At 41.2% G+C, this 24,085-nt stretch overlaps 1 protein-coding gene across 4 annotated transcripts in view; it reads right to left on the bottom strand.

Annotated features, from left to right (window-relative positions):
- Positions 1-2,799: 2,799 nt before the first annotated feature.
- clip1a (CAP-GLY domain containing linker protein 1a) overlaps positions 2,800-24,085 on the bottom strand; it is a 32,278-nt gene continuing 10,992 nt past the window's right edge. For 2 of the 4 annotated variants that reach the window (XM_053674570.1, XM_017452061.3), the window contains exons 9-26: positions 22,572-22,676; positions 20,656-21,567; positions 20,445-20,561; positions 19,311-19,368; positions 18,768-18,851; positions 18,509-18,665; positions 17,201-17,366; positions 16,797-17,003; positions 11,183-13,723; positions 9,023-9,160; positions 7,407-7,513; positions 6,525-6,645; positions 6,268-6,320; positions 5,876-5,993; positions 5,584-5,761; positions 5,352-5,404; positions 4,178-4,305; positions 2,800-3,624 (exon numbers count right to left, since the gene is read on the bottom strand). In XM_053674570.1, coding sequence (XP_053530545.1) covers positions 3,396-3,624; positions 4,178-4,305; positions 5,352-5,404; positions 5,584-5,761; positions 5,876-5,993; positions 6,268-6,320; positions 6,525-6,645; positions 7,407-7,513; positions 9,023-9,160; positions 11,183-13,723; positions 16,797-17,003; positions 17,201-17,366; positions 18,509-18,665; positions 18,768-18,851; positions 19,311-19,368; positions 20,445-20,561; positions 20,656-21,567; positions 22,572-22,676 — 5,472 coding nt within the window. In that variant the 3' untranslated portion in view covers positions 2,800-3,395. The remainder of the gene's footprint in view (positions 3,625-4,177; positions 4,306-5,351; positions 5,405-5,583; positions 5,762-5,875; positions 5,994-6,267; positions 6,321-6,524; positions 6,646-7,406; positions 7,514-9,022; positions 9,161-11,182; positions 13,724-16,796; positions 17,004-17,200; positions 17,367-18,508; positions 18,666-18,767; positions 18,852-19,310; positions 19,369-20,444; positions 20,562-20,655; positions 21,568-22,571; positions 22,677-24,085) is intronic. The other 2 variants (XM_053674572.1, XM_053674571.1) reach the window with 2 other exon arrangements.

The following is a 24,085-nucleotide window of genomic DNA, read 5'->3' as shown; positions in this document are numbered from 1 at the left end:
AGGAGAAGGAGAGACAAGCAGACAGACAAGAAGAGGGAGAGACAAGCAGACAGACAAAGAGAAAGAGAAACAAGGAGAGGAACAGACAAGGTGAGTGACAGACAAGGAGAGGGACAAGGTGAGTGACAGACAAGGAGAGGAACAGACAAGGTGAGTGACAGACAAGGAGACAGACAAGGTGAGTGAGAAAAGGAGAGGGACAGACAAGGAGACAGACAAGGAGAGGGAGAGACAAGGAGACAGACAAGGAGAGGAACAGACAAGAAGAAGGAGAGACAATGAGACAGACAATGAGAGGGAGAGACAAGGAGCCAGAAAAGGTGAGTGACAGACACGGTAAGTGACAGACAGGGAGACAGACAAGGTGAGTGACAGACAAGGAGAGGGAGAGACAAGAAGACAGGCAAGGAGAGGAACAGGCAAGTAAAGGAAGAGACAAGGAGACGGACAAGGTGAGTGACAGACAAGGAGAGGGAGAGATAAGGAGACAGACAAGGAGACAGACAAGGTGAGTGAGACAAGGAGAGGGAGAGACAAGGAGAAGGAGAGACAAGGTGAGTGACAGACAAGGAGCCAGACAAGGTGAGTGACAGACAAGGAGGGGGAAAGACAAGGAGCCAGACAAGGTGAGTGACAGACAAGGAGAGGAAGAGACAAGGAGACGGACAAGGTGAGTGACAGACAAGGAGACAGACAAGGTGAGTGACAGACAAGGAGACAGACAAGGTGAGTGACAGACAAGGAGAGGGAAAGACAAGGAGCCAGACAAGGAGAGGAACAGACAAGGAGAGGGACTAGGTGATTGACAGACAAGGGAGAGGGAGAGACAAGGAGACAGACAAGGAAAAGGAGAAACAAGGAGACAGACAAGGTGAGTGAGACAAGGAGAGGGAGAGACAAGGACCCAGAGAGGGTGAGCGACAGACAAGTAGACAGACAAGGAGAGGGACAAGGTGAGTGACAGACAAGGAGACAGACAAGGTGAATGAGAAAAGGAGAGGGAGAGACAAGGAGACAGACAAGGAGAGGGAGGGACAAGGAGACAGACAAGGAGAGGAACAGACAAGAAGAAGGAGAGACAATGAGACAGACAAGGAGAGGGAGAGACAAGGAGTCAGAAAAGGTGAGTGACAGACAGGGAGACTGACAAGGTGAATGACAGAAAAGAAGAGGGAGAGACAAGGAGACATACAAGGAGAGGAACCGCCAAGAGAGGGAGAGACAAGGAGACAGACAAGGTGAGTGACAGACAAGGAGAGGGAGAGAGAAGGAGCCAGACAAGGTGAGTGACAGACAAGGAGCCAGACAAAGTAAGTAACAGACAAGGAGAGGGAGAGACAATGAGACATCCTCTGGGTTGCTACCCACCCAGGGCCATCTGGAGGTGACGTATTGCACGGGACCTACCTCCGGACCCCTGGTTTAGATAGATAGGGCGGATCCATTTTTAGCTGCGTTAGACTTAGTCACAGGCTCAGTTCGGGTGACTGGGGAAACCTTGCAGTGTTAACAAGAGTCATTCCGGTCTGAGCAAGGTAAGTATCCGTTACTTGTCAATTTAGCGCCACTCATACACCACTCTTTGTGGAAAATAGAAAGTGTGTTCTCTGTACAGATGAAACAAAAATCAAACTGTTTGGCCATAACGATCAGCACTATTCACAGAGGAAATATGTTGAGGCTTTTAACCTAAAGAACACCATCCCAACTGTGAAGCATGATGGTGGCAGCATAGTGTTTTGCTGGAAAAGATACTGGTGCACTTCAGATACCAGATGCTATCAAGAGGAAGGAGAATTATCTAGAAACACTGAAACAACACCTTAAGACATCAGCCTGAAAAGTTTCAAAGTTGGTCTCAACTGGGTTTTCCAGCAGGACAACGATCCTATGCAAAAGTATTGGAGTGGCCATCACAAAGCCATGACCTGAATGCCATAGAAAACGTGAGGACTGAACTGAAAAGGTGTGTCTGAGCACGGAGGCCCACAAACCTGACCAAGTTACACCAGTTCTGTCAGGAGGAATGGGCAAGAAGTGTGGCAAAGTATTGTGAGAAGCTTGTGGAAGGCTATGCCAAGAGGCTGATTCAAGTTAAGTGTTTAAAAGGCAATGCCACCAAATGACCCACTGAAAATCTGACATAGTAAATAGAAGCTGAAACAAATGCCTTTAGATAATGATCTCTTATGGAAATGAAGTACACACCCTAATTCAGTGGTTTTCAAAGTGGGGGTTGCCAGGGGGCCTCAACAATTTGGTCGGAGCAACCAACCCCATCCCTCCCACTAGTATGTTTTCACTTTCTCACTCTCAGACAACCACACACACATACAATCAATTCCTAATGTAATGTAATGTAAAGATGTAAGATGTAATTATTAATTAAAAGGGGGGGGGGGGGGGTATAATCAGAAGTCTGTATTTTTAATGTCTTTTAAAGACGTCTTGCAAAAGGGGGGCCTCAGTCAAATGTTAATGACATTTGGGGGCCTTGCCCTGGAAAAGTTTGGGAACCCCTGCCCTAATTGATTTAACACAGGATATGTTTGGTAACAAAATGTGCTGTTGTGGAAAATTGAGTTTGACTGTCTTTAGCCAAGGTCTATATTAACTTTGGTATTTGGGTTAACTGCATATACGTAGAATAATGTTAGAATTTCGCTGTGAACCTAAATGATCTGCAGTAGAGAACTGGCCAATTCTCCATCTACAATATTATAATACTAATCCAGTGTTTGGTGTTGAGTTCAAGCGGCTCTTCCTAAAAAGGTGCGACTAGTCAGTGAAGGTCAAAAACATGATTGAAACGATATTTATTTCTTATTTGTACAGATGTATAATATTCTCCAAAAAAATACAACAAAAAAAAACACTAAAAAGTAACTGCATCAATATAACCTTGAATTACATTCTGTTTACGAAACCGTCTTGTTCTTCATCGAGCTGAAAATCGGGGAAGAGGACGTTGGAGTAAAGTGCATCAGCATTATAGCGCCCTTTCCTTTCAAAACACTCAGGACAATGATATGCCTGCTGCAGTGATTGGAACAGGTCCGAAAATTTTACGGCGACTGTAAGCTAAAGATGTCCATCACCCACATTACAAATTCAACAAAGGATTTAAAAAAAAAAAGATGAGGCAATCTTTCTTTTAACAGTCTGTTAAAGAATTCAATACTTTTTCATTCATGAATACAACTTAAAGCCATTAAATTCCAGACACACTTTTTATTGTTATAAATCTGAGGACTGTGTAGCGAGGCATGGAAAACGAGTGAATGCACACACACACACACACACACACACACACACACACACACAACAGATGGACATTTCCACACTTGTGCAATGTGTCGAAGGCGTGTGCGGTATTGCGAAAGGGTTTCGCCAACTTAGAATGTCTGGTCGTCGTTGCACGACTCTGTCCAGTGGCCGAACACCTCACAGATATCGCAGTATGGCCTCTCTTCGCTGGCACTGCCATGGTAGGTTGTGTGAGGAGGCGAATCAGGCAGCTGCTCCTGCGTGGGACAGTCCTCTGTATCGTGGAGGTCAAAACAGTCGCAAATATCGCAGAAGAGGCGCGGTGGCAGTTTCTTTTTGGCTTGAGGCTCTGACAAGCTGCAGGCAAAAATGCAGGTTATGCTATTGAAATAAATGACTTGATAAAACGTTACAGTTTTTAAAAAAAAAAAATTTGGGTAGGAAATAGTGTTAAAACGATAAAAACGAATTTAAACACGTCTGTGAACAGACAATATCTCAATGTCTCTTTAAAGTCCATCGCTGATATCTAGAATTGACTTATCGTCGTCGTCATCATCATCATCATCAGTAGTAATAGATATGAAGTAAAGTTTGGTGTAGTTTTGGTGATGAAGACGTTGTTCGCTTTGATGGCCTGATCGTTCAGGGGTTCAAAAATAATAATAAAAACCGCTTGATATTCTCTTTTCTAAGGAGCTGAACTTCGCTCTGAATTTTTTTTTTTTTTTTTTAAATAAATGTGGCCATTTCGAGAAGAATTACATGTAAACTCTGCGCTGGTGGTTGAGAGGGAAGAAAAAAACCAACCACCTATTGTGAAAGCAGCATTAAAATGTTGAGATGTAAATACTCTGGCGTGTCAGATTGGATGATTGAAGGGAGGAAGAAAATGCAGTCTCCCCCACACCTTTCGTGGTTGTCCATCTCGCTGGCCGTGTTTCCGTTAAGCGCTGCCTCGGCCATCTTCTCCAGCTTTGATTTCAGGTCCTCGTTCTTGCGCTGCAGCTCCACGATGACTGAGTTCAGGAATTCAACCTGCCCCACACACACACACGACTGAGAATTAGTCCTGATTCAAAATATATCCAGTACACAGCAACACTCTTGTTATTTTACACCAGTCCCGCAGAAAGAATGCACATACTTCTCTGTAAAATAGTCTGTAAAAATCCTTATTTTCAATAGCGACACAAAAGCCATGTCGCTGTTTCGCTGATCAGACCAGAGAGGGTAATTAAAATAACTAGTCTATGAACATTTTGAGGAAAAACTCTCCGTTTTCTGAACTAACATCTCTAGGCCTGTAGTTAGTTAATCTATCTCTGGTCTGATGAGCTGCCGTCAACTAAATATTTTCTTCCATGAATGTGATTGGATAAACCAAAACGATTTTGTGCCACAACGGGTTCGTGTTTGGAAAACCATGTTTAGAGTCGATGAACTACAACCAAGCCCACCCGCCCCCCCCGAAATCCACATCCTGACCACCAAGTCGATCACGGCCTACGTTATAAGCTCAGTAGCGGTGTAAAAGTGACCAAAGCAAAATACGGTAAAGAATACTGGTTATAGGTGTTCACCTTGTGCACGTGGGTTATATTTTCCGTGGTGGTGTTGTTTTTAAATCAATTTTAAATTTGGTGTTATGCAACATTATACGACGAATCATAATACGTATAATATATGATTAATTCATGATTCAACATTTGTTATAAAGTCAGTCTTCCTGGAAGTGATCTGTGTTTTTTCTGAATCTCTCTCCAACATACAGGGCAGTAGGGAGGAGAAGCTAGTATTTAAAAATCACCTGCATGGTGCGCTTAGATAAAGAAGGAGGAAAGTGATTAAATGTATGACATAAAATGATCCTTTAGATTTAGCCCTGGAGTATGACCTCTGGACGTCTGTGCAAAACGGACACGAATCGTGCTGCCGTCGCAGATTGAATGCACTGTCTGAAAACGCTGTATTACAACATGTACTTGTTCTACCTCAGAGACTGAATTAAACACCTTCTGCGTCATTTAATCGTATCGAGACGTGAAAATGGACGATCCAAGAAGACATTCGAAGTTGAGTACCTGACACTCGGCCGTTTCCTTCGCCTCTCTCATCTTGTCCAGAGCAGACGACCCTGCCGAGACAGTGATCTCTATTAACACTCTTTTCTCATCAGTGCTTTCCACAATGATTACACAAAAACTTACTTTCCTTCTGGCTGCTGCTATACAACAGGTTTTTTCCCCCCATAAGCTTCATAAAAGAACAACGTCATATAGATTTTTTTTTTTAAATGACATGTTACATGCTTACCTGTGGGGGTGTCCGCAGGACTAGAAGCCTGAGCTGCGGGACTAGACGTCTGAGCGGCCGTTAAGCTCTTCTCCAGAGCGCGCATTCGCTCTTGCAGCTGAGCTTTATCGCTTTCCAGAGATTTCACAGTTCTCTGGAGAGTGCTTGCTGCAGAAATCTCACTACGCAGCACCGATACCTGATCACGAGAGGAAATACATTACGAATGCAAGAAGATGGACAAGAAACTAAATCGCATTTATATAAGGGTTTCATTCTATTATATATATAATTTTTTTTAGTGTGAGATAACCTCATTCCTCAGCGTTTCCAACTCTTTATTCTTTTCCAAGATCAAGGCACTGTTTTTCTGGATAGATTGCTGTAAAGAAGATTTCTCCGTGTCTGATTCGTTCTTCAGGGCGAGCTCCCTGTGAAAATGAAGAGTGGAATCATGGAGCGAAAGCAAAGTGATTTTAATGGGATAATTCCCTTATATATAGAAAGACGGTTGGGTTTTCAACAGTTAAAAAACTTTAAAGGGCACTGGCAAGTGTATTATGGGATGAAACGCTCAGTAAAGGAAAGAGCAGTGAATGCGGTGAGTAGGTTCAACATCACATCAAAAATCGTTTTAGGACTCTGGTAGGAAAGGCAACGATGCGAGCGACAAAGCAAAGCCTCCGGTAACGTCCTGTCTCTCACCTCTTTTCCATGTCCTTCATCTGACTTCTGAGACGTGTCAACTGCTCCTTAAGCTGCAATGTAAAATAACAGATTTAAAAAAAAAAATGCATTCAAAGGCACATATTTAAGCTTAATGTTTCTGATAAGAACACACATGTAATGTTATGAGAATTAAGCTGAATCAGTTCACTGTAATCTATATGCAGGTCAAGCGTACTATACAGCACCTCAGATACATAACCTCACATAAAGTGCTTGCTTTTTTGGAAACGTACTTTTCGCTGGCTGTCGTTTTCCTTCTGGCTGCTGGACAGATCTTCAGCCAGTTTGGCCTTTTCCTGCTTCACAGCTTCCACAGCCAGGGTGTTTTCACACGCTGCTTTTTTCAGCTCCTCACTAAGAGACAAGATACACCAAACACACACCCATGAACAGACACGCACGTAAAATAATGATGTACGGTGGATCTCAACTTTAAGAAAGCATAAATATACAGTCCCCTCTGAAAGTATTGGAACATCAAGGTCAATTCGATTGTTTTTGCCATGCGTTGAAGACATTTGGGTTTGTCCGTTAAACTGAACCGTTTACAGAATTGGTGGAGGTAGCGTCATGGCTTGGACTTGCATGGCTGCTTCTGGAACATTCTCACTAATCTTTATTGATGATGGAACTCAATGATGGTAGTAGCAGAATGAATTCAGAAGTCTACAGAAACATTCTGTCTGCCAGTTTACAAAGAAATGCATCCGAATTAATCAGGAGGCTCATAATCATCATGCAGCAAGACAATGATCTAAAACACACGGCCAACTCAACAAAGGACTTCATCGGGGGGGGGAAGGGAGAAGGTTTTAGACTGGCCACGTCAATCACCAGACCTTAACCAAGTTGAGCAGCATTTCATTATTCATAATGTTATGTATGCAAATTTCATATCTGGCAAGGAGCCAGAAAGTGATTTCCTCACAGTGACTTTGATCATGTGTGTCGTCGTGAAATGGACATAAACCTAAATCAGTTCAATTTTTTAATCAGATACTGGCTGTCAAAATGTCTGCGATGCGACTGTAAATTCCATCATTATAAAAAGATCAGATCCTAAACATGACACTCTAAAAATCTTGACTGAATTACAGTAGAAAACTGTGACTCACATTTCTTTATAGAGACTGCTGATCCTCTTCTTCTCCGAGCCCAGCTGTTCTTTGGCTTTACTCAGCTCCTGTTGGTATTCAGAGTTCTGTTTCGACAGATTGTCCAGCTGCATCAGTCAAAAAAAAAAAATATTCAGCTTATAATTTCAGCTCAAAATCTCAGCAGAGTGAGCACTGCATGTTCAAATATTTGTTGGTTGCTTCAGCTTTCTGCGGAGTTTTTACCAACAGATATTGTCCCGAAGCAGCTTTACAAAAATCCAGTTATAGATTTTGATCCCTAATGAACGAGGCATGGCATGAGGATAATATATGCTTATACAATTGTACAGCATCTTTAGAGAAGAAAAATGGATTGTGGTGTTTAGGGAATATCTGAGAAATTTGTCAAATTGTCCCTAGCGCTACCTTCAGCTATCAGATCTCATTCTAAATAGTGATTTATTTCCAAACCACTATATTCCATTGTTATATTAATGCACAGTAACTAGTTATGATTAGAATAATATGTTATTGCCGAGTAATGCAAAGAATGCCCACAATATTAGTAATCTCTAATTATTATACTTTATTTTGTTTATAATTATAGGTGATCTGGATTCAGACTCCATATATTTCACAGGACTAAACCAAGTACTTGAAAAAAAAAATATCGTAACAAACACGCAAAAAAAAAAAAAATTTAATCCGTAATTCATTCAGCAACTAACGCATCTTTTCAAACTGCTGCTCATGCTATGTCACAAGGCAGCTAAAAACACTTGGAGGTCTGCCCTCTTCCGCATACATGAGCTCACAGACGCCCACGATTGGCTAGTATCTCTGTGACTGACAGCTGACTTTTTTTTTTTATCTGGACCTTTACAAGTTTTATTAGATTCAATAGTGATTGTTTGTAATAAGCTGTGATATCACAGGAAAATAAAATAAAATAAAAATAAATAAAGTGTATAAAAGGGCATCAGCGCCAAAGCCATCTTGATATTATCATATTGGTTACACAGATAGTTTTTCCCGGCTGCGTCTGTTGCGGGAGAGGCCGAGAAGGGTCTGGTGTCTTCATACAGTACGAGAGCGGCCTCTAGGGGTGAAACCAAAACTAATCGCTGACAAATTTTGTTGTGTTATTTGAAATGTATTTTTTTTTCCATTCATTTTGGATATCTCTATTTTTATTTGTTATTTGGAGTGCTAATTTTTGGTTCAGTTTCGATCTTTTATTTATGTTCGTATTTATGAAGTTAACATACATATTAATATTTCTATATTTATTTCATTTTCAATTTTTAAAACAACGGTTGATTAACCGATTATCAGCACCAACATAGTTATCAGTATCTGTAAAATCCGGTAATTTGTCAGTATCGGTTGCCCTCTATATTTTCAATATTATCCTAAAATAATCACAACGACAATAACTATAACACAATGACCAATCTGAAATTAAATTTTTGCCATACACAGACCCCTATGGAAAATCCTTCTGATATATGAACCAACTTGTTAGTTGTATTACTTTTTACAGAAATGTAAAAGCAAATTTTAGATTTTCCACATATCACCATTGACACTACCAGTGACACTACCAGTACCACTACCTTCAGCCAGCCACTCACCTGATTCTGCGTGCCTTCTTTGGCATTTTTAAACTCCTGGATCAGAGCCTCCGCCTCTAGTTTTTCCTTTTGCAAAGCGAGCTTTTCCTGCGTCAGTTTGTCCAGGGCCTGTGCTGTGTGCCCGGCACTCGCTGCAGCCTAGAACCGATCGCGAGAGGAAAAAGTAAGTTTCCGAAAGGTGGGAATGTAAAGGGTTTAGAGAGAGCGAGTCAATCCAAACTGTCACAGAAGCCAAGCTCGTTTCAACCGCTAACGCAGAACTTATGCATTAAACGTTAGAAATTTTAAATCATGCTTTTAAGATTTTAGAAACGTAAACGTGATATTATTTGTCTTCGGTTTAAAGCTTTCACAAATCTATAGGGTGTAGAAAAGACTGGTGTCGAGTGTTTAGTCAGTGAATGAATGGGTCATGCAAAAACATCTCTGCAATTATTATTAACAAATGCAGCCTGAAATGGATGTGCTTCATTTAATACCTCTGTGAGGATGAGTTAGCCATGCGTTAGGAAAATGAAACCCCTGCTAATGTTGAGACTAACACATCATATAATAACATTAACAAGGAGACTAGCATGTGACCTTTTCAATTGTCATTATTATTTTAGCCAAAAGAATGTGAAATGCTAATGCGCTGATATTTATTGCCTTTTTTTTTTTTTTTGCTGTATAAGTTTGTACCAGAGGTGCCAACTTTAATGAGCTCCTAGCAAGAAAAAAATAATGATGAATTTTACCTCAAAAACCCTAATGTATATTGGGGGACAAAATAGATAATTTCTTTTTAGTTTAAAATTTTTTTTAAAAATTCTTTCAAACTTAAACAATAACAAAACAGCGAGGCAGTCAGTCAGTTGTGATCACTACTTAATAACAAGCAGCTTTTTTTTTTTAAGCGACAAAAGAGGCCACAGTCCTCCTTCCTGTTTTCTATTGGCTCACAAGATCGAGGTTTCTGAATATTCACAGGTTGAAAATGACCTAGACGAAAATCATGCAACGCAAAAGTAACCTCGATTAAAAGCCTCTGCGCAAATCTTTCATGTCCGGCGTCCTTTCCCGCTCGGTGAACTGGCTTTTCCACTGGGTGAATTTGATTCCCATTTGGTCTGACCACTGCTTTCACTAAGAAAGCAGAAAAGTGTCTTCCGTGTTGAATGATGCTGCTGTAGATGGCACCTCTGTTACACCTTCGGCTGAATCTAACAAATTATATACTACAACATTAATGCAATATGAACGTTATGTTGTCCTCGACACCGCCCTGTATTAACTATAAAAAGGAGCCTGGTCATAGGTCACTTCTGGAGTACTGGCACCGATAACTGATGGCTGAAACTATCGGTTACCAACAAAAATCCGTAGCGATAGTTTTTTTTCGGTTTGCGGGAGCGGCTGAGAAGGGTCCACCGTCGTTATACAGTACTAGAGCGGCCTCTAGAGGCGAAATAAAATCTACCAATGACCGATTTTGTCTGTGTTATTTAAAGTGTTTTTTTGATTCGTTTTGGACATCTCTATGTCTGTTATTTGGAGTGCTGCTTTTTGATTCAGTTTGGATGTCTATTTTTTATTTACTTTAATATTTATGAATAGTTAATATATCCATATTTATTTCATTTAAAAACATATAGTACATAGTTTAATGGTACAGTCAGTTCTGTTTATTTTTGTAATAAAATTCAGCAATATATTTTACTTTGAGTGTTAAATTTTTAAAACTATCGATTGATTAGTCGGTTATCTTAGTCATTGGCATTGGTAAAATCCACTATCAGTCGACCTCTAGTCACTTGTACTTGCTAAATCTCTCAATTTATAACCAGCGGAAAGGATTCTATTAATTTTGCGCCGACATTCTTCTCCGCCCTTCAATGTGTTTAGAGGAACATGCTAAGAAGGTGCTTGGCTCCGTTACAGATTTGTCTTGAACTCGTCCATGACATAACCCGATTCAGCCCCAGTACAATGACGTGGTTGGTTGACCTACTTGCAGTTACAGGACAATTAAAGTCACTTAGCTACGTGCATATTAAGGAGAACAATTAAGGGTGAGGTTAGAGTGGCAAAAGCAAGGCAAGCCTGTTAGTGTGCAGGAAGCAATTCAACTACAGAAGTGCAACACTAGGTCTGAGGAGCCTGATTTTAGTTGCAGAATACCTCAAGCTGCTTTGCTAGAGCACTTTTGTTTTGGGCCTCAAGCTGAGTCACCATAACGTTGGCCTCCTCCTTTTCCGCCTGCAGAGCATCCCTCTCAGCTTGCACTGCAGTCAGGCTGGAGACTATCTCGTCCTTGGCTTTGGATAAAAGCGTCACCTGCTTTTCTGCAACTTGCTGTTGCTCCTCCAGCTTAACGTTGTCATTATGAAGGTTTTGTAACTTTGCTTCCAACTCGAGCTGTGATTTTTTCAGTTCTTCAATTTTAATTAGATATTCGGAGCACTTCTTTTCACCAGTTTCCACACTTTGACGAAGAGACAAGACTTCCCTTTCCAGAGATGCATGTGATTCCAGGATGTCAGTCTTCTCCTTAACAAGGCACGCGGTGGTCTTCTCCAGTTCTGCCAATTTGGAAGCGAGAACCTCCTTCGCAACAGCCATATCTGATCGGTCTTCATCACTCCTCTTCTGCTGGGTCTTTATAAGCTCAATTTCTTTGGCAAGAGAGGTTTTCTCTTCACTGACCTTCTGAAGTGCACCGAATATCTCTTCAACTTTTTGACAACTGGAAACCGAAGTCTGATTAAGGTTTTGCAAATTTGTTATCTTCTCCAAACACGTGTCATTTAAAGAGTTCCATAACTGCTCTACTTTGTTGCTAAGCAATTCTTGTTCCCTTTCTGTCTTCTCTTTTTCTGTCCTGATGGCCACAAGATCACCATCAAGCTTGGACTTGTCCTCCAAAAGGCTGGCTCTTTCTTTTTCGGATTCGGAGACCTTATTCATCAGTTCCTCGACTTTTTTAGAAAGATTTTCCGTAACAACAGAGAATTCATTCTTATCCATTTCTAGTGCTTGTTGTTGAGCTTCCAAGGTGTTTTTGGCGTCAGAGAGTGATCTGTTCTGATCTGAGAGATGTTCAACTTTCTGGAGCAGATCGCTGTTTGTCTTCTTGAGCTCCTCTATCGTGCTGTTCAGGGAAATCTTCTCCTTTTCAAAGGTATCAGCATTTTGTGCATATTCCTCCTTCATGTGATCCAAGTTGAGCTTTAATTTCTGGTTTTGTTCAGTTAAGCTGACGTTGGACTTCTCTAGAGATTCTACATCAGAGCTCTTTTTCTGCAGAAGATTCTGCAAATCATCATGATCTCGGTGCAGTTTCACCTTCTCTGACTCCATCTGCTCGTTTATCTGCTTCATTTTGTCCAGCTCTGATTTCAGACTGTTCTTCTCACTTAATAAGTCAGCTTCCGATTGCTTTTTCTCCGCTAAGACGGAAGCCTTTTCCTCTTCGTACTTCTTCTTCAAACTGCTCAATTTTTGTTCCAAGTGCTGCTGTTCATTATTTTGCTTTTCGAGAGCAGATTTTAAGGTGATTTTTTCCTGTTCAAGGGCTTGAAGAATCTTGTCGGTCTCTGAAAGCTTTGCGTTAATCGTTTGCTTCTCCTGAGCAAAAGCTGCTGTATTGAGATGGATCTTCTCGTTGGCAGCTTTGGCTTCTTCTGTACTGAGACGCAATTTTTCAACCAGGACTTCTATTTGTTTAGTAAGCTCCTGCTTTTCAGAAGACAGTTTCCTCTGGGTTTCAAGAAGGTTTTCCTTCTCTTCCATGAGTAAAAGCCTCTCGGAGTCTGTGACTTCCCTGCTAGTTTTGATTTCCTCAAACATTCTGGCAAAGCTGTTCTTGGAGGCCTGGAGCTCAGCATTGTCCCTGCTGAACTGCTCTAGTTTTATCTTCACGGCATCGAGTTGATTCTGAAGTTCTGATTTTTCAGCCGCAAGAGACTCCATATCGGAAACGGCAGTTTTGAGATCTGACCCCAGCTTTTCATTCTCATTACGGAGAAGTTCGGTTTCTGCCTGCAACGTAGCATTCCTAGCGGAGAGCTCCTCTTTTTCGGCCTGCAGCTTTGATTGAAGCTCTTCGTTTTGTGCACACAGCAATCGAGAGGACTGCAGCTCCTCCTGGCAGGATCTAAGTTCCTCCTGAAACTTATCCCTAACCTCACAGGCCTTGGTGTGCTCTTGGGTCAGCGCAGCACTATTTTTCTCATGATGCTGAAGCTCCTGCTGATATTTCAGTAGGACTTTTTGTTGCTCCGCTTTATGCTTTTCAAGATCTTCTATTTGAATAATTTGCTGTGCTTTAGTCTCCTTCAGGCTTGCATTCTCAGCTTTCATTTCTTCCTGGACTCGTATTAAATTCTGTACATCTTTGGAAAGCAGTTCTTTCTCATTGTTGAGAGATGACTTTTCTTCTTGCAGCTGCTGATTGGTGGAACACAGTTCCTTAATTTCATTCGTTACTTGCTCATTAGATGCTTTTAGCTCATCATTTTTTGATGAGAGATCCTTCCGAACCTCCTCCAGGCTAGAGATCTTCGTGCCATATTCTACAATTTGCTTTTCCGCATTTTCCTTCTGAGCACGAACATCGTCCCTTTCCTTAGACAGACGTTCAGACAACAACCTTAGCTCGCCAACCTCAGAAGCAAGCTTCTCAGCCCCTTGCATGGAACAAGCCAATTCAGTAGTGAGAGACTGAATGAGGGAGGGGGGAAAAAAAGAAAGGGAGAAGGTTATGTTGATGGAAAAACAACAACAACAAAGGAAACAGGGGAAAACAAGCAACATCACATGGCATATGCTATCTCCAACAATATGCATGTATAAATTAAAATGAGGTATGTATACAGTGTCAAGATGAATTTAATCAACATGAACATACTTGTAAGTGAAGAGCACTAATTTTGGTGAACGTGGCTGTCTTAAAACCAATTCTGCATATTATGTGGGATGTTATTTAGTATGTTTTTAGTATGTTTTTAGTATCTATTATTCTGTTAATAAGAAATAAATTTCACTGGCTATTTAAGTGTCAGTTATCCCCCTTCCGAATCAGACCTATTACTATAAAATGTGCCACGTAGCTAAAGTGAGCAACCATCATTCTGCATAACAATGCAACTTTAATTACACAATATTAACGCTTACGGACATACATTACACAACCTTTAATTCTTAGTCTTTAAATTCTCAGATGGGCCAGAAAATCCTTATTTTAATCAGACAAACATATTTAGCAAATCAGCACTTTTTTTTTTTTTTTTAATTATAAAAGCAAATCTTAACTCATGTTAACTAAATGTTAAGATGCTCACTATGTGTTTTTTCTTTATCGCTTTATTTCCATATTCACCTGACTTCACCCTATTATTCCGATCTAGGTGAGTGGAAAATAAAAATCAAACCCACGTCACACTGTGGAAAGAAGCCACTGAGGCAAGCAGCTAGTAACAGAGTAGCAAACCAACTCAGCAGTGAGCAGAAGTGATCGAAGTTGTAAACCCATGTTAGAGTACTATCAGGAGTGAAAAGGTGAATCTGGAGACTGAAAAACGAAGGAATTCGATATAACGTGCATGGTGAAATCCAACACAGCCGAAGCGGTGACCTGAAAACCCTAAGATGGGATGAGCGGCTCCAACATTGCACTTTTTCACCAATACAGTTCCAGTACCAATGCATATACAGCTCCAGCCAATCCACAATCCAACCAACTTAACAGGACCACCGTTTACAACAAACCTGACGGGTGTTTTAAAAATTAATTCTGAAAAATAAATAATAATCTCACAAAGATCCATGGAAGAAATGGATCACAGCAGATATTCCTTAACACTAGGAGGTCAGAGTCAATGAGAAGTGATACAAGAGTTGCCATAACAATAACAATAATAAATTCAGAAAAAGATAACGACAAGTATTAAAATCTAAACCAGCAAAGAGAACCTAGTGCATGAGAATACACCTGATGTACTTACTGTATCATGATCCTCATTCCTTCTAACCCAAGTTCACACTAGTGAGTGACAAGTCACTCCAGTCACTCGTAGTTTGTCTCTTGTGGGTGTGGAGTGAGAGCTTCTGCTGTCACTCGTGTTCAAATGTGTACAAGATTCCCACTTCCAGAACTTTCCAACTTTGACGGAAATGATGATCTGCGTCTCGAATCAAAAACTCTTACATTACGTTTAAAAGTATGTTACTAATCGGGAAAAAAAATCCACGCAAAACAAACCTTTTGGAAAGTTTGAAAGCTGGAAAATTCAAACACCAAGCATAAAAAGGAAAAATGGCTTGTGTTAGTACTCGGTCTAAAAAGTGAGATTTCATTTGGTCATTTAGTCCGCCGTGGACACGGTATCACACGGTGCTATGCCACCCACACTATTAACGTTGGTACTGCATAATGCAGATGTTTAGCGTTTAGTTTTGAGGATGTTCACAAAGGATGCTTCAAATGACCACAGGACATGGCAGCCATCTTGCGTACTCTGAGTTAAAAGCATAACTCAGCCGTTAGGTCGAAATAAATATTCTCTCTAGACTAGAGATGCACCGATAATCGGTATCGGCCGATAAAGGCTATTTTTCACGCTATGGGCTATTGGCTGATATTTTAAAAACATCCGATGATCAGGGCCGATTATGTCCTGTCAATCAAAAGAGGGTGGGAAAACACATGGATTGCGTGCTGTGTGTAAAGATGATGTCTCTTGTGTGGAATGATGACAAAACTGCAGCTTGTAATCTCTGTAATCTCTGCACTGCTAAAATTTTACACCGGAAGTGAGCAGCAGTGAAGTGGGAGTTCCGCCGTTGAGTCTAATGCCCCGCCCCCTGCCCGCTCACCCTGAATTAAAGGGTCAGATTGGAAAAATTTAAATGAAGATGAGTTGACAAAAAAAGTGTATTTATATATAGCACAGAAAAATATATTTGTAGAGTATGTGTATTTCATATCCAGTTAATGTTAGTATATGAAAAAAGTTGACCTTATATATTACCAGTTTGATGTTCAGTGATGAAGTAGAAATGCTTTTGCTTGTGGAGAGTGAATGTGAGACTAACTGGAGGTTTTTTTTAGAATTCAATCAATGTTCATATGAATTAATAACATTCAATAAGTTAAGAAATCTTACTTTAATCTTCAGAATTGAGTTCATGTGTTAATGTTAATTAGAGTAATGTGCTTTCTGTTTATGAGACCAGTTACTGTGAAGCAACTTGTTGAAATGGAGAGAATAAAATTTTTATTTGCATTTCTTTCAGAATTGTGGAATTAATTATTATTAATTTTAAAAAGGCATAAAAGGCAGAACTATCGGTATCGGCCGATATCACTCTGAATAATCGTTTATCGGTATCGGCTGAGAAATTTAGTATCGGTGCATCTCTACTCTAGACCTATTTATTATCAGTTTGTGTCAGCTTTTCGGTTATTAAACTCGTAATAAATCTTTTTAATTCAAGTGACTGGTCAAACAGACTGATAAGTATAAAAAAACCAGTGCTTTACAAACCCCTGAGGTCTGCCATTTCACCCTGGCCTTCATCTCCTTAGCTTCTCTTTTCTTTCTTTTTTTCTCTCTCAAGTGTTTCAGATTGCTTTCTGGTTAGCTCGCACCAACATTGTTTCAACACAAATTCAATATTCTCTTCTGTCTCGTGGATTCAAGGCAAAATCAGAGAGACCCCCTAAAGGAATATCGATATACTAGCATTCCACCATTATTAATCACGCGATCCAAATATTCAAATTCTTTCACACCTGAGCCTTTTCCTTAAAGGGCGCCAACTCCTCCAAGTCTTCTTTAAGTTTCTGGCACTTCTCCTCAGAGATGCGGCACTGCTGTTGTGCTGCTTCAACCTGACCCTGTAGCTCCTTCGCCTGGTTCTGTAAGGCACTGGCAAGTGCTTTCTCTCCAGAGGCCTGGGCGTCGTGGACCTTAGCTTGAGTCTCCTCAACATTCTTCTCCTGCACAGCAATGCAAAACACAAGGTCGAGTGTTTACCTTGCAGCCAGAACTGCGGTCAGCACTGCGGTCGAAGAAAATTCATCAACAACAACCTTCTGACCAAATCAGAATCGAGAATTCAACAGCGCTGGGGTAGAAGTTTGCTTAAACTCTACTACGCTTCAGGAAAGCACTGACGGCGTGCATCGGCTCCTACCAGCTGCTTGATCTTCTCACGCAAGCTGAAAACTTCTTCCTGGTGTCTCTCATTGGCATCATTCATCTCCTTCTTCGCTCGAGCCTGCTCCTGACTCCTGCTCTCATCAGACCGAGCGATCAACTCCTTCTGCTCCGAAAGCTGATTCTGAAGCTCCTCCAGTCTCCTGTGAATGGAATTTGAAAACTAAAAAAAAAAGTTTGCCAAAGAGAAGAAATTCATTTCAAAAGAACCAAACGTTAGACGGTAGTGCTTGCTGTCTCATTGATATATTTTACAGCACTTAGCAGACGACTTGCAGAAGCGCGGTGAATTCGTTGTCGAAAAACATATCCTCACGGTAGTTGAAATAGGTTAGGGTCGAGGACAGAGGTATTCAAACTGCAGGGTGGGAGTTGGAGTGGGTGAGATTGGTGGGGAAAAAAAAACATTTAATGAATACACACCATTTCACCGAATGACCGTTTCAGACCCGCCAACATTTACACATTTTGAAAAATAACGGCTGCTCTAAAATGTTTAGTAACTTTTGAACCACTAATCCAAATCTGTACGCTTTAAAAAGTGGACATTCTCAACTTTTCACGTTTGTCTCATTTGGACGTTCGGATGCTCCGTAGTGAATGTGGATACGTCATGGTTATGCTATCGCTGTTGCTTAGTCCCACCCTCCCCGTGTCCAGATTGGTTCAAACGGTCATCTACTCCACCAATCGACAGGGTTGTTTTGGTTTTTTTTGGTGGGTAGAATTTCTCATTTGAGAGACACATCTCTTATTTACACATCTACATCGTCAGTAAATAACATACCTTTTTTTTTTGCATTGAAAAACGCCTAGAATAATATTGTAATAAACGACTGTAAGTTTAGGGAACGTTAGATGAAGACAAAATTTCATTTGGAAGTTTAAAACATCCAGGTATAACTTTCTAAAGAAAAAAACCCTAAAACTTCAGGAGGTTTTGTTTGAGTTCACAGTAAATAAATAAATAAATAAATAAATAAAAACTTTCTGCCGCTTTTCAAAAAATTCTGGAATCAATCTCAGAGTAAATCATTCTCAGACGAAAAAAAAAAACCCACAAATCGCAAATTTAAATAAGCGTGATTGAAAATTCCAAATGATATAAGGCACTTGATTCTGACTGCTAGAATAGGGTTAGGAAAAATAACAACATAAAAACATTACACGAGAGTCAGATTTCACCCCCCCCCCCCCCCCCCCCCCAAAAAAAATCGATCTAGGTCTTTAAGGGTTAAAAAGAGACGTATACAGTAAGTGTGCATGGACGTATATTCTATCTCGCCTCTCTTTCTGCGTGAGATCTTCATTCATCTTGGTCAGCTGAGTAGAGCTGTCTCCGGATGACTTTATCAGCTCGCTGATGTTGTCTTCAAGCTTAGCTTTATCTTTGGTTAACTGCTCAAGCTTCTCTTCACCGGATTTCAACTTTGCCTCCAAACCTGAAAAGAAGAATAAAAAACCAAAAAGAACTAAAAGCTTAATAACAGCGTTTCAGTTTGTTGGACAAGCAGAAAAGCCGATCGGGATCTGCACGGTCGTACCAGAAAGCTGAACCTTGAGCTTTTCGGATTCGCTGGAAAGAGACGCGCATTGTTCCTCCTTTTTACTGAGCGCTTCCTGTAACTCTGGAGAAAAGAAACAGGATAAGTAAATTCAACCGTCATTTCACTGGAAAATCTTGACGTATTATTGACATTTTATTATGTGCAGTTTATATTTAAACTAATATTATATTTTCTTTCTAAAGAACAATGATAAATCTAACACACGCAGACGGACATTCAGACGGCAAGCTCGTTTTCATTTTGTATTCCGACATTCTATCATTTTCCATCATTACTTAATCAATTATCGTAGAATTACAGTATTTCAGGGCCTCGTGCTAAATCTGGCTATATACTGAAAATTGGCTGTTGTTTTATTCAATTTTCAGTTCAACTTCGTAGAAAAAGAAATAAAATAGACACTAGAGGAGAGAGAATACAGGGAAAGAGATCTCTAAATCCATAAAACAGAACACGTACACGTCTGAAACGGAACAGAGACGGGGAAAAACCCCAAACAAAATCCAAGTACACACTTACTCTGAACAGCTTGTGAGGACGCCGACTGTTCGTCTAAAGACGCTGTAACTTTTTGTTTCTACAAAACAAAAACAACGTAGCCACAGTGACTAGCAAGATACAGAAAAAGGTACAATTTATATATTTAGAGGGGAAAAAAGAAAAGAAAAGAAAAAGAAAGAAAAAAAAAAAAAAAAAAACACGCACAAAGATTTCCTGGCCAAAAAAAAAAAAGAAGTCGCTGTTTGGATTTAAATAAGCAAATACTTAAGAGCCTATGATTGGATCGTTACTGCAGTGATTAATATGTTTTCAGCTGGCAACAATTCTTTTACGCTTCTCACTTCTTAAACAACCATGTCGGAAGACGTGGGACAGTCGTGGAACAGATGTTACCGTCTTTCAGAAGGGGCAAATTATTGGCCTGCATCAAGCAAAGAAAACAACTAAGGAGATTAAGACTGAAATCCCTGGAATAGAGTTAAGAACTGTCCAGCGTGTTAATAAATCCAGGAAGGAGAGCGGTGAACTGTCAACTTTGAGGAAGAAATGTGGTCGGAAAAATTGAATGTTTTTAAAAAAAAAAATCTTGAACGATCGTGATCGGAGATCTTTAAAACGCTAGAACTCACGGCTATGTTCATAAGTGAAACTAAGAGCGTTTCCACACACGCACAATGTGACGAGAACTTACAGGATTGGGACTAAACAGCTGTGTGGCCTAATCAGTGTGAGACTAGTCAGATAAAAACGACTTCAGTTTGCTAGGGAGCATAAAGATCGGACTGTGGAGGAATGGAAAAAGGTCATGCGGTCTGATGAGTCCAGATTTACCCTATTCCAAAGCGATGGTGCATCAGAGTAAGAAGGGAAGCACATGAAACAGTCGATATGGAGCAGGTTTTCTGTCTTTTTCTGGTCAATGAACTTACTCATCCACTATTTAATTACAAATTAAATACTAATAGCCTGGCATCAAATGTACCCGGCTACTGATTTGTCCACCACCGTTTGATACAGCTCACACGATTAGAACCGAGAGTCACGCTTACATAACATTCGATAGAGAATATTTTCAGGTGGAAATACATTCCCTGACATATACGATACGAAACATCCAAACCACCCACCACTACTAATAAACCAATCTCGTACCAAATCAGAAAGCTCTTGCTCCAACGAGCTCTTGGTTTGTTGCAGGGAGGCCAGGTTCTGCTGCAGTCCATCCAGCTCCTTCTGCTTGCTGTTCAGCATGGACATCACCTCAGTAACCTTGGAGCCACAGCATAAAATGTGAATTGGAAGAGTATAGAAAACCTCCAAGCAGATTTCTTGAAAGGGCTATGGACATAAATGAGTATCCTACCTTTCCCTCTTGCACACGGGCCTCACGCTCTGCTTCCTCAACTCGAGCTAACAGACTTTGGACATCCTGGTCACCTTGGCTCTGGTGAGAGCGAAGGGTCTGAATTAGAGCATTTTGCTCCTGGACCTCCAGAGCTTTCTCCTCCACCTGGTGTCCCAGTTTAGAGTTGTCCTCCTCTAGCTCTTTTACCCGGACCTCAGCGTTGTGCAGCTTGCCCAAAGCTTCCTCCAACTCGACCAGGTGCTGATCCTCGGCGCTCTCCAGGTTAGTGCGGAGAGATTCCACCAGACGCTCCTTCTCCTCCGTCACAGCATGCAGCTGCTTCCGGAGCTCATCGACATCTTGTGTCCACCTCTTGGCTTCGGCAGTGTGCTTAGCTAGGCTTTCTTCTAGCTGTCCTTTGTGCTGCAACTTTAGCCTTTCCAAAGTTTCTAGCAGCTTAACGAGCTCTCCGGAGTCTCCGGTCCCCGAACCTGGGGAGGCCTTAAGCTCCTCCATGGCTTGCTGGTGAGACGTGACGGCTGAAGCTAGCTTGGCTTGCCACAGCTCGATGGCATCCGCGTTCTCCTTTTCTGCCTCTGCCAATCGGGCATGGAGCTGCTCGTTATCTTTTGATAAAAGCGCCGAAGAGGCCTGGAGTTGAGCCAAAGCCTCGCGGTGTGCCACTGTTTCTGCTTCCAGCTTGGTATGCAAGGCAGCTAATGCTGTCTGATGGCTAGCAGCTTGAGAGGAGAGCTGGGTACGAAGCAAACCGAGCTCTTCCTGGAGGACTGGAGCTGCCGGGTCCCCAGTGGAAGTTCCTTGTCCAGGACCAGCCTCCAAGTGTTGCCGAAGGGCAGCCACTTCCTTGTCCCTCAAAGCAAGGTCCCGTTCCAGTTCAAGGATGCGAGACTTCTCAGAGACTGTAGCAACCTAAAGACAGGGACAACCAGTAATCTCACAGAAAAAAATAACAACACTTTCTAACAGTGTGCAACAGGAGTGTATCCAAGTATATGCGATCTCTTGAAAACCAAGAACACGAGTTCGTTAGCGAAGCAGGATTCAAGGGCGCTATCTAACAGGGAAAAGGAATACACGGATCCATTTCAGTGCTGCCAAGAGTTCCAACCAGACTAACTAGGTGGGGGTAAGTAGCGTGCACCGCATCTCGTTTACAGGGGGGGGCAAACATTACAGGAGAAAGCTAGGAAAGCATTTCCTACACTAAACACATAATTTTGCTTTGCTATATGCTTCCTCTGGCACGAAGCCCATAAAACAAATGATCTTGTCAAAAGACAACTTGCTTAGGCTATAGTAACTAGCAAATACAAATAGATTTATTGATCAGACTTCAGAACTGGGCTAAAATAAAAGCGGGAATAAATATCCTCATTAACCTACATCAGCAGAGTATTTCATTTCACGCTAGGAGTAAAAACAGCCTAAAAAAAACAACAACAAAAAAAAAACCATCCCAGTCGTTAGCAGTAAAAGCTTCATTAGCCTGAAATTATGAGGGTGTTACTATTTTCCGAAACCTACTGTGTGTAATTGTACAACTCTAGTAACCCAGTCAGACCTCAAACTTACAGCCATGTGCTTTAACTACTCAATTTTATCTACTAAATAAATTGTCAATCAACGAGTTTGTAAAAATGCAATCTGATATAAAGGGACATATTTCCCCCAGGTCTGAACAGGAATGGCAATAGAAAGGACTGGCATTTTTAAAATGGTTCATACGTAGGTAAATAACTATCTAAAATGCATCTGTGTAGAGAACTGTGTAAAACGTAAAGAGCGCTCAATTTTCTTTTCATTTAATTTAAAATCAAGGCACCGAACGAGCATCCAGCGCTCTTTACAACTTCGTCTTGGCCCTGAAATATCCTGAGCGACCCGATCAAAGCGCACAGAGAGAGATCCATTACCCTAGAGTCTTCTAACTCCCTCTGGAGTTTCTCAGCTTTGGTCTTTTCAAAGAGCAGACTTTGCTCGAGCTCCTTAAGGAGGGCATGCTCCCGTCTGGTCTGCGTCTGTTAGTACAGAAGGGGGGGGTGAGAGGAAGAAAACACAACCAGTGCCACCATCACATGCCAGCCCAATGCACAAGGTGAGAAGAGGGAAGGAAAACAGGGTGAGGTGAGATGTCGCATGCAGGTAATGTAAAAATAAATAAATAAAAGAAACAAACAAACAAATAAATAAAAGGTGAGGATGCCTGAGAAACATTGTTGAGCTTGCCATGAGTAGAAAATGACACAATGGGGATTTTGGAAAGGATGAAGTGTGTGAGTGAAGCGAGAACATGACACAAAGGCAACCCAATAAGGACAGAATCCTGGAGACCTTCACAGCTACCGAAGACTCGATTCAAAAGTTATTCTGTGAAAACTAGGATGGACTCGGACGAAAAAATAAAGATGGTTCCATTTTAAAACTATCGGAAAGTCGTGGTTAAATCAACTACCGATCGGTCGTAGCTTGATGTTTGATGGACGTTCACGATGTTAAGCCTTACCGTTACGTTATAAACGGATTTTAAAATATGACGCGGCATTCTTTATTGAACAGCTGGCAAACTGCTATGACATAAGAGGAATAAAACGCTATGAGACATGCTGTTATAGGAGAATAATCAACTTTGAGTTTGAGAAGATAGATTGTCAGTTTCTTTCAATATCCAGCTCAGGGGATTTGAAATGAAACAGCGGTCACGGTTCAAGTGCACAATGTAAGCTTTCACTCTAATCGAGTCGGTATTTACGTCTACGCTGGAGGAATCGCAGCCCTTTTTTAGTAATGCGTGTCACTGTGTCGTTATATCACACACAGCAGAGTTAAAGAAATTTACAACTGGAATTTGTGAATACCAATGAAGAATTAAATCAGCTTTTTTTTTTTTAAATATACATTAGGCAGACATGACCAACGTTCACTATATTGGCAAACATGAGCGGACACCTGACCATCACACCCATTTGTGCTCGTTGAACACGCTGTTCCAGATTTATTCCCACCTTCGCTCTAATAATAACCTCCGCTCTTCTGGGAAAGCTTTCGACTAGACTTTGGAGTGTGGCTGCGGGGATTAGTGTTCATTCAGCTACATGAGCATTAGTGAGATCAGACACTCATGTTGGGTGAAGAGGTCTGAAGTGCAGTCGGTGTTCCAGTTCATCCCAAAGGTGTTCAGTGGGCTTGAGGTCAGGGTTCTTCCACTTCCATGGTTCATTTTCATGGCGGTCACGTTGTGGACAGAGGTACTGTCACGCTGGAACAGGTTTGGCCCTCTCAGTTCCAGTGACGGGAAATTGTAATGCTACAGCACACAAAGACATTCAAGACGATTATGTGCTTTATGTGGAAGAACCGCATATGGGTGGGATGGTCAGGTGTCTACAAACTGTCGGCCATATTGTGTATTAGTTATGGTGTTTTATGC

Source organism: Ictalurus punctatus, chromosome 22 (genome assembly GCF_001660625.3).
Source record: "Ictalurus punctatus breed USDA103 chromosome 22, Coco_2.0, whole genome shotgun sequence".
Classification (NCBI taxonomy): domain Eukaryota; kingdom Metazoa; phylum Chordata; class Actinopteri; order Siluriformes; family Ictaluridae; genus Ictalurus; species Ictalurus punctatus.
The sequence above is the reverse complement of the archived record's forward strand: the minus strand, read 5'-3'. Positions and strand labels throughout refer to the sequence as shown.